This window comes from Chinchilla lanigera, unplaced genomic scaffold (assembly GCF_000276665.1).
Source record: "Chinchilla lanigera isolate Chin_1 unplaced genomic scaffold, ChiLan1.0 scaffold00006, whole genome shotgun sequence".
Lineage (NCBI taxonomy): Eukaryota > Metazoa > Chordata > Mammalia > Rodentia > Chinchillidae > Chinchilla > Chinchilla lanigera.
Genome location: NW_004955407.1, coordinates 35,371,408 through 35,380,501, shown reverse-complemented (window position 1 = coordinate 35,380,501; position 9,094 = coordinate 35,371,408). Strand labels below are relative to the sequence as shown.

At 53.3% G+C, this 9,094-nt stretch overlaps 1 protein-coding gene across 2 annotated transcripts; it reads left to right on the top strand.

Moving 5' to 3' along the window:
• Nucleotides 1-497: 497 nt before the first annotated feature.
• On the top strand, nucleotides 498-3,238 carry LOC102007627 (ral guanine nucleotide dissociation stimulator-like). 2 transcript variants are annotated; one of them, XM_005375725.2, is made up of 5 exons: nucleotides 508-944; nucleotides 1,135-1,328; nucleotides 1,879-1,926; nucleotides 2,399-2,570; nucleotides 3,006-3,093. In XM_005375725.2, exons 1-4 carry the CDS (start codon nucleotides 783-785, stop codon nucleotides 2,568-2,570), a joined length of 576 nt encoding a protein of 191 aa, XP_005375782.1. In that variant the 5' UTR covers nucleotides 508-782; the 3' UTR covers nucleotides 3,006-3,093. The 2 variants fall into 2 exon arrangements, with proteins under 2 accessions (XP_013360020.1, XP_005375782.1); XM_013504566.1 differs by lacking the exon at nucleotides 2,399-2,570 and having other exon boundaries at nucleotides 498-944; nucleotides 3,006-3,238.
• Nucleotides 3,239-9,094: the final 5,856 nt, after the last annotated feature.

The following is a 9,094-nucleotide window of genomic DNA, read 5'->3' as shown; positions in this document are numbered from 1 at the left end:
ACAAATTGTGCTGTTATGAACATAGGTGCACATATATCACTGGGTTATGATGTTTTGAGATATTCTGGGAAAATACCCAGCAGGGGAATAGCTGGGTTGAATGGGACCTCTAGACCTAGTTTTCTGAGGAATCTCCAAACTGATTTCCAAAGTGGTTTCACCAATCTGCACTCCAATCACCAGTGAAGGGTTCCTATTGCTCCACAACCTCACCAGCATAGTTATTGGTTGATTTCTGGATGCTAGCCATTCTTAATGGGGTAATGCGGAATCTCTGTGTTGTTTTAATTTGCATTTCTCGAAACACTAATGATGTTGAACAATTTCTCATGTGTTTATTTGCCATTTGTATCTCCTTATCTGAGAAGTATGTATGCATCTCAGCTGCCCATTTTTGGATTGGGTCTTTGAACTTGGGGGAGCTGATATTTTTAAATCTTTATATGACAAAAATTAATTCTAATCGTTGACCTGATATCTAAACTTTAACACTAAGAAGGAGGGCCTGGTTCTCAACATGCTCTCTCTGCCCTCGGAGAGGTGGCGGCACGGGAGTCTGCAAATGTATAATAGCACAGGGTACATAGAGCTGGTACATCAAAATTTGTAAGGAATAGGTACTGAAAGGACACCCAGCAGTTGGAGGTGACATGGCAGAAGCGGCTTGGGGAGGGGGTCCCCAGGAAGTGACCTCACTTCCTTGACAACGCACCAAACAGAACTTGGAACCCCAGACGCTGGCTGGCCGCAGTTACTCCTGCAGAGACTCCACGAACAGGAGGATGTGGTCACGTCGTCGCACCGATAGCCTAGGGTCGGGCCACGAGACAGGGTGGAGCGGGGCCCTCGTCCAAATGTGGACGCGCAGGGCCAGCTGCCTCCCCAGGCGGCCCGGGCATACGGAAGCGAGAACACAGAAGGTGACACGGAAGAGCCCGGGACAGGTGAGAGTGGGCCAGCCCAGCACCGATCCCCGGGTTGCCCAGCGCCCGCCTGGGAGGGGTGCGGTGAGTGCGTGCGTGGGGGTGTGAGAATCCAGGGGCTTCTGGCCACGCTGTCTCCCTTGGGTGCCGAGCTGTGCCAGCTTGGCGACGGTTTCCAAGCCCGAACTCTCCCTTCTTGCTGCCGCCTCAGGGCACCAGGGAATCCGCCCCCTGGCTGGAAGAGGCCCGCCGGGCGGGGAGCCTGGAGCCAGGCACCCTGAAGAAGCTGGTGAACCAGCTGGTGCCTGCCCATCGCCGAGGGGACCCCTTCTTCGTGCCCGCCTTCCTGTCCACCTACAGGAGGTTCGCCACCACGCGGCAGGTTCTGGATCTGCTGTTCCTCAGGTGAGCCCCACTTCCAAGCCAGGGGACCCAGCAGCTCCTCGGTGCCCCTGGGGAATGGCCTGCACCGTTGCGTGCCCAATTTTCTCTGTGGAGACAGGGGTGCTCAGAGGACACCCCTCAGATGGTGCAGCCCTAAACCAAGGAGGCTCAGCCTCCACAGCAGCTATGCGGGTCTGGCCCTGGGCAGGGGGAGTGCCCTGGGGCCGAGGGGCTTCCTTTGCCCCAGGAAGGAGCTGTTCCCTGGGGCCTCCCTTTCCCAGGTTCCTGCCCACAGGGATCCTGAGCAGGGACCTCTAGGGGCAGACGTGCACCCGGCAGCCTGAGATAGCGGGCGCCGCTGGCTGGGCTCATCCCCTGCGGAATGTGTCCAAAGCACCTACTGTGCGCGAGCACCTTTCCTGACACTTGGCTGTGCTTCAGGGAGCAGCACACACAAACCTCTCAGCCTCTCCTGCCTGCATCCCCATCCCCGGAATCAGGTCGTCCCCTAGACATCCCGGCAGGTGGGGACAGTGGGTGCTCAAAGGTCACACCCTGCTGGCCCTTCTAGGTACAGGTTCTTCCACCCCGACTCTGAGGAGGACCAGCAAAACAAGAGGTGAGAGGGCTTGGGGCTAAGAGGGAGGGCTCCTGTCTGCAGAGTGGGGATCCTCTGAGGAACTGGGCTTCTGTGGGGCTGGCAAAACCGGGGCTCCCTCACTTTTCATTGAGTCCCCCTAGAGGCTGCGGTCCGGGGCCGCACCTCCAGCAGGAGGAAGACCCAGAAGTGTGGCCCGGGTCCCGCGCATGCGCGGAGCAAGGGCGGCCGGGCTCCCAGCGGGTGCCCCTGAGGATCCATGGGCAGGCAGCCCGTCCCCAGCCAGGAGAGCCCAGGCCGCGGTGTAGGCACGCCTCACGGGAGGTGTGGGGCGCGGACAGCTCACACATGGGCCCCACGCCCCGGCCTGCGTGCCCAGCTGCCCCCGGGCAGGGCGGGCTCTGCCAGGCAGCCCTCCCTTCAGGGTCCCCGACAGGCTAGGGCGGGGAGGGGGAGAGGCCAGGCCTCTGACTCTGCTGCCCGCCTGCCCCAGCGCTCTGAGCTCCCTCCTGGAGACCTGGCTGCTCCAGTACCCAGGAGACTTTGGCCGCTGCCCAGACCTGGCCAGCCTGAAGCGGCTGGTGGCCTATGCCCTGGTCAACCTGCCAGACTCGCAGATCCTCCCGCAAGTGTGCGGCCTCCTGAGCCGACCCGGAGCCCACTAGGTGCGAAGGATCCCCAGGCCGAGGAAGCTGGCGGGGGCGCTGCCTGGGGTGGCGGCTGGAGCCAGCCTGGGCCCCGTGAGGAGGAGGCTGCAGAGGCTGCCGCCGGCCGGGGGCCGAGGAAGAGGCTGGGATCGCGGCCCGGGTGGGCCCGAGTGGGGACGCCGTGCGCTGTGGGTCGGCGGCCGGGGCTTCTCTGGCAGGAGGGGGCTGCTCGGCCTTGGAGAGACTCGGGAGGGCCGTGGCCGAGGAGTCTTTTCTCCTGCCCGTCTCCTGCCGCTCCGGGTCCAGCACTGCTCCCCAGAGGCAGGCTTGAAGGGAGACCCGCAGCGGGGGAGGGGAGCCGCCGCCCCCTTCTGTGCTGCAGGGCATCTGGAGCCGCACAGGCAGCGGCTGCCCGCACTGACCCGTGTCCCCCTCTGGCCCTCTCTCTGCCAGCTGTTTGCAGAGCTGCAGCACAGCTCAGGATACTCCAACTTACAAGAAGGGCTCCAGCGGCACAGCCCTCCCTTGCTCACCTGTAGAAGGCACCTCTCGGTTTTGTGGTTTCCCAAGCCATGTTTGGCGTGGATAGGAAATTTCAGTTCAACAGGTTTTTCTTTCCATAAGTTTCCAATTGCTATTTATTTTATTAAAATTTAATACATTGAATAAAATTGCATTGTAATCCAGTCAAAGTGTTCCTTTATGTTAAAATGCACATAGAGGGGCTGGGGATTTAGCTCAGAGGCTCAGCACCTGCCTGGCAAGGACACGGCCCTGAGTTCGATTCCCAGTACCGGAAAAAAAAAAAAAAAACCGAAGAGAAATTAAATGAATAAATAAAATGCACATCTAAGTGGTACTCAAACTTCATACCATGCCACATACCCCACCACACGGTCCTGCTGCAGTCCAGAGCCCCCGGCAGACTCCTTTTTCCCCCTACGTGGCATTTTGACAAGTTGCGTTGCTGGTTGAACCAGGCTCCGGTTGCGTTTGCTATCTTCCTGCCTCAGCCTTCCCAGGAGCTCAGCCCGGAGGTACGGACCGCCGTACCCAGCTGTCGGTGTGGCTTTACTCGGTGACGCCTCACGGCTTTCCCGTGCCCCGGATTCAGCACAGTGGGCAAGGGAGGAAACTTGGTCACGTCCTATGCGCAGCGCGTGGGAGGAGGCTGGCGGGAAGATCCAAGGAGCCTGGAGCCTGGCAGCGTCAGGCTCTGGAGAGCCCTGGGCACCATGGAAGGCTGCGAAGTTTCCCCTGCAGGATTTTGGGGAGGGGAGGAGCCAGGCAGAGAGCGTGCAGAATCCTGGGAGAAACGCCCATTCAGGAAGGAGCGCTCTTCGGACGGGTTGTAATTGTGCAGCCTGACGGCTGAGGGCCTGCCGGAAGGCTGGGATGCCGCGTGTTCGGGAGATCCTCGGGGCTACTTTGAGCGAGCGTGGTCAGGGAATGTGAGGAGCGAGCTTGCTGAGAGCCTCGACGATGCTGAGTGGCCAGGAACGTTTAGGGAGAAGGACTGGAAGCTCCTGGAAGTGTCCGCACTCAGGAGCCCTTGCGGCGGTAGGAAGAGGAAGAGGGGTGAGGGGCGCCCGCAGTGTTGTAAGGAGGTGACAGGTTACTGGGGGAGGGCGAGGCCTGGCCGCTGGTGGGTGTGAAGACAAGTCTTCCTAGGATCACTCCCACAGCACAGAGGTGGCACGGGATAGATTCCTCTCTTGAACACAGTGTGTCCAGAACCAATAGAGAAGCTCGCTGAGGAGCTCTTGAGCGAAGGCTTGGGAAGAGAAAGAGACAGATCTGCAAAGAGCATGGGGACAGAGAGAACCAGTGTGTGCCGCAGAGGGGAGGACCAAGAGCAGAGCCCACCTGCAGGGTGGAGCCACGGCCAGGAGGCTGGTGCAGCGGCGGGTACAGAGGGCCAGGAAGCTGGGCCTGGGGATGAGGTCCCAGCGGCCAAGGGCAGGCCCGTTCCAGACTCACCTGGGGATCTTAGCAGGCAGAGCGGCTCTGTGCAGATGTCCTGGGTACCCATAAAGGTTCTTTTCAGTGTCACTTCTGCCTGCACATGAAAGACTGTGGGATTCCCTTCTCCTCAAAGAAGAGAAAGGAAGAGAACAAAGTCCGTGAACAGGAGCTACGGGGTAGATTTTGATAGAAATACAATCCTACAGGGCAAGTCTGGTGCCTTCCAAGCAAAGTCTGCCTCGAGTCGCAGGACTGTACCCCACGGCACCCTCTTGGTTCCCGGTGTTCTGTCCTTGTCGTGCTATGGTAACCTCGGGGCAGACATGGTGCTGGCTGCATACACGGGATCTGGGTGCAACTATTGCTTCCATGTCTTATTTCTACATCCATGAAACACCCACTAAACTAGCATAGCACTGGAGCACAGAAGAACCTGTGAAACGCCCTGAGGACCATCCCAGAGAGACAGCCAGGCCAAATCCAGGCCCGCTTGCCTCGAACCACCCTAGCCCCTGAGGGCTCTGCTCTTGCTGCAGGCCCTGCCTGTCCTGCTCCTTTCTAGCCAGCCTGCTCTGTACCCCATGGGCCGCAAGAGCCCGAGCCCAGCCCTGCTTCTACTATGTGGCCCCCCTGGGCTGGCGTCTGCAGCACAGCACCCCTCTTTTCGGGCCCCAATTCCTTACTGCTGAGGAAGATCCCCATGTTGTTCAGCAGCACATTCGGTTCACCTCTCCTTGCCTTTTGAGCACCTCTTCCCCTGGGAAGCGCAGCCAGAGATCGAGGGTGATGGTGGAGCCGACGCCCTTGTTGGCCCTGGTCCCGGGCGCCACGCGGGTGCAGGACGACATGGCTGAGGAGCCCCGCGCCAGGCTCCTTGATGGAGCGCTTATTGGCCCAGAGCCCTATGTCTGGAGGTCTCCGGGCGAGGATGCCTGGGACTCCAGCAGGGTCCTGACTTCATTGCTCCAACTCGGGTCTCGCCCCCGAGGGCGTGGCTCCGGGGCATCCTCGTGGCTGCAGAAAGACAACCTGTCACTCCTCTGTCAGATGTTCCCAGTCCAGGCAAGCAGCTCCTCGGGCAACCTCAGGAATGGGGCCCTGCGTTTTCTCACCGGGTGCTCTGCTTTTCTCAATGAGGAGGGAGACAATTCAGGCGGTTGTCTCACAGGACTCTCCTCCCTCAGAGAGGCGACGCTGGGTCCCAACACTGAGAACCCACAACTGGGCTTCGAGACAAGCTTCCCAGCATCCACCATCCTGACATGCACAGGATGTGTTCTCTTCCAAGGCTAAGACAAGATTAGCTGCTACGAAGACTGACGGCCCTTGTTTCACTTCTGTATCTCTACTTGCTGGACAGCACAGATTGTATGAAGGGCAACCTCTGCCTGGTTCAGGTCCCAGTGGAATTCTGAGCATTCTAATGGCTGGGACGGCTCACCATTAAAGCCCTCTTGATCTCTCCAGTTTCTTTTGGAAATTCCGCAACAATATCAGACATGTGTGTTGTGTATTCCCTGCCATGAAGACACAGAGTATTCCCACTGGCATAAGGATCCCTCTTTTCCTCTGCTATAGCCAAACCCCAAACCTGTTCTCACACAATCAGGCGTCTCACCATTCCTGCATTTTGTTACTTCCCAAGTGGTACCCAGATGAAGTTACATAGCACATAACCTTTCCTATTTGTTGTCTTTTTTTCCCCAACTAGAATAACTGATTTGTTTTGGATTTTGCCCCTTATCACAGCGTATGCTTGGTCATTTCACCGGCTGGCCTCTCTGCACATGAGCCCTTTCTTCTGCAGCTGGGGCGAGCCGGCGTTAGAAGGATGTGGGCTGGATTAGAGTCAGTAGGAGACTGTGATAGCTCAGGGTGTGCAGGAAACTTTGAACGTGGTTGGGGTCCTGCTATATGATGAGGCAAAATCTAAACAAGACTCATGATTTTCAAACTGGGTTTGTTGTTGTTTGTTTGTTTGTTGGAAATTGAAGCGAGAGCCTCAGATGAGCATGCTGCCACTGAGCCTCATCCCCAGCCCTTTATTCATTTTGTTTGAAACCAGATCTTGGTAAACTGTCCAGTATGGATTTGAACTTGCCGTATGCTGCCCCAGCCTCTGAAGTAGCCAGGATTACTTCTCCGTCACTCCTGGCACAAACTGGTGTTTTGTCTGATAGGACTGGTACTCAAACAAGGATCAGCTTCAGTAAAAGTTAGTGGTACAGAACCAATGTTGTTTTGCCAGCTGCACATTATAGCAACCATCATGAAGTTAGCAAGAGAATTTATTCGTATGGTGGAGCAGGAGATCCAAGCCACAAATCTACCTGCCTGAGGATGAGGCTTGGGATATTTATGGGGTAAGAAAGCAGGGTGGTCGCAGACAAGGCGAAAAGTGACTGGAGGTGAAGCAACCAGTGGTCTGAGCTTGTGTAATAAAATTTTATGGCTCTTTGGGAGATGTAGATTCAGAAAATGGCATGACTATCATGATCTGAGGTCATGTCAAAAGGTCACAAAAGGCCCCAAAAAAGAGTCAGTGCTTTTGACACGGGAGGTGACAAATGGTGGCATATTCCTATAACCCCTGCATTCAGAAGTTGGAGCCCATCCTGGGCATTTGAATGAGATAGTGAGTCCGTGTCTGAATATAAAAAAAATAAAACAAAAAGGCTGGAGGTGCAGCTCAGTGCAAAGGTCCTGGGTTCAAACCCCAGTACTACTGAGAGTGTGGGGCTTCAGACCAGGAAAAGTACCCTGCATCACAACTCACACATCAGAGTCATTCATCTGCAGCCAAACTAGCAAAGAACTATTAACATTGCTCTCCTATGTAACCTCCAAAGTTAGTGATTTTTAAAGTCAGCTAAAGCTGAGGCTGAGGCAGGAGGATGGGGAATTCAGGCCAGGGTAGACAATATCCTGAGACCTCATCCTTTTTCTTCTTTTTTTATTAAATAAAATAAGCTCAACTAAAAGCATTGACAACATGAACCCCCTCATCGCAAATGTAAATAAATAGATAAAAATAAAGTTATCTAAAATGGAGTAACTAAAAGCCAGTTGGGGAGAAGTTTTATGTAGGTTTTCCTTCAGTTTCATTAGAACTTGAAAATGTTAGCATTTAATAGGAGATAGAGTATTAATCACTTTTCTGTAACTGTGACAACATATGTGAAAATAATTTAATGAAGGAACTGCTTACTTTGGCCCAACGGTTGAGAAATCTCAACTCATGGTCAGCTGATGCTTTTATTTTCGAGTGCTCAGGTGAGGTAGAAACATGCAGGGGAGGGTGGTGGAGGAGAACTGCTTACCTCATGGCAGCCAGAAAGTAGAGAGAGAGAGAAAGAGAGAGAGAGAGAGCAAAAAAGAAGGAAGGGTCAGGGAGGAGACACAATCCCCAATGCACAGCCCCCAAGGACACACTGCCTTCAAGTAGGCCATGTCCTCGGGTGTGGTCACCTCCCATCAAAGAATGGACCCGTCAAGGGGTAACACAGCCAGAGGTCAGGGTTGTCCCGATCCATCCACTTCCCAAAGCTCTACCTCTGAACACATTTGCACCGAGCACCAAGACTTCGGCACATGAAGCTTGGGAAACATTTCACGCCAAACCATAAGAGAAAAGTGTTCCAAAAGCAGTAACAAAGGAAGGGAGGAACGATTAAAAGAAAAAATAACACCGAACAAAACTCACAAAGTAATTTCTACAGAGAGAGAAGAAAATTGATTTATGAAGGCAAACAAAAATGGCCATAGAAAATAAGTAAATCTGTATTTTCAGTTTTGGAAAAGGACTTTGCAAGCATAAGAACGGGGAATGCATTTTAAGGAAAGGATAGACAGATTTCACTAGGGGAAACAATATTTTTTCCAGAAATCATGATAATTTAAGCCTGTGAATGAAGCTATACTTGAAGGATTCTGTGTCTTTTTCTTCTGTCATAGTTGGCTCTGGATTTTAAAAATTGTTTCACATCTTTATTGTCTTAATTTTCAGTGGCTTTTCCGTTTGTTTTGTTTTAGCTTTTCACCCTGGTGATGAGACCCAGGGTCTCACACATGTCAGTTCTACAGTGTGCTAAATCCACGGCCATGGGGTCCGTTCTGGTAGTATTTGTTAGAGATCTCAAAACATACCACTATTACATTAGGGGCAAGGCCCCCCTTGAACTGAACTCCACTGTCATTTGTACAGAAGTGCAGGAGTGACTGCACGTTTTGACAGTATATTGAAAGGAACAGATAATGCTTAAAATTTTTTATGTTCTGACCAATTTTGCATGCTTACATTTGATAATCTGAGCAATGGATTTGAAGACAATAACATGCAATGGAACAGCCATTGGTGAATTCCTAGCATCTTGTCCAGTGAAGCTCTGCATTATCTCTAATGTTGTATCTAATAATTTTTTTATTCTCTTTCATGGTTGGAACAATCTTCCATTCTTGCATCTGGTAATCTGAGCAACGTAGTTGAAGATAACAATATGGAATATAACAACTAGTGTTGATTCCCATCATTTTGTTTTGAAACCCTGTATCACTTTTTTTTTTTTTTTTTTTTTTTT

Coding starts and splice junctions, on each gene's coding strand:
- LOC102007627 (XM_005375725.2), top strand. CDS start 783: ATGTGGTCACGTCGTCGCACCGATAGCCTAGGGTCGGGCCACGAGACA. Junction 945..1,134: donor CACGGAAGAGCCCGGGACAG/GTGAGAGTGGGC, acceptor CTGCCGCCTCAG/GGCACCAGGGAATCCGCCCC. Junction 1,927..2,398: donor GAGGACCAGCAAAACAAGAG/GTGAGAGGGCTT, acceptor CGCCTGCCCCAG/CGCTCTGAGCTCCCTCCTGG.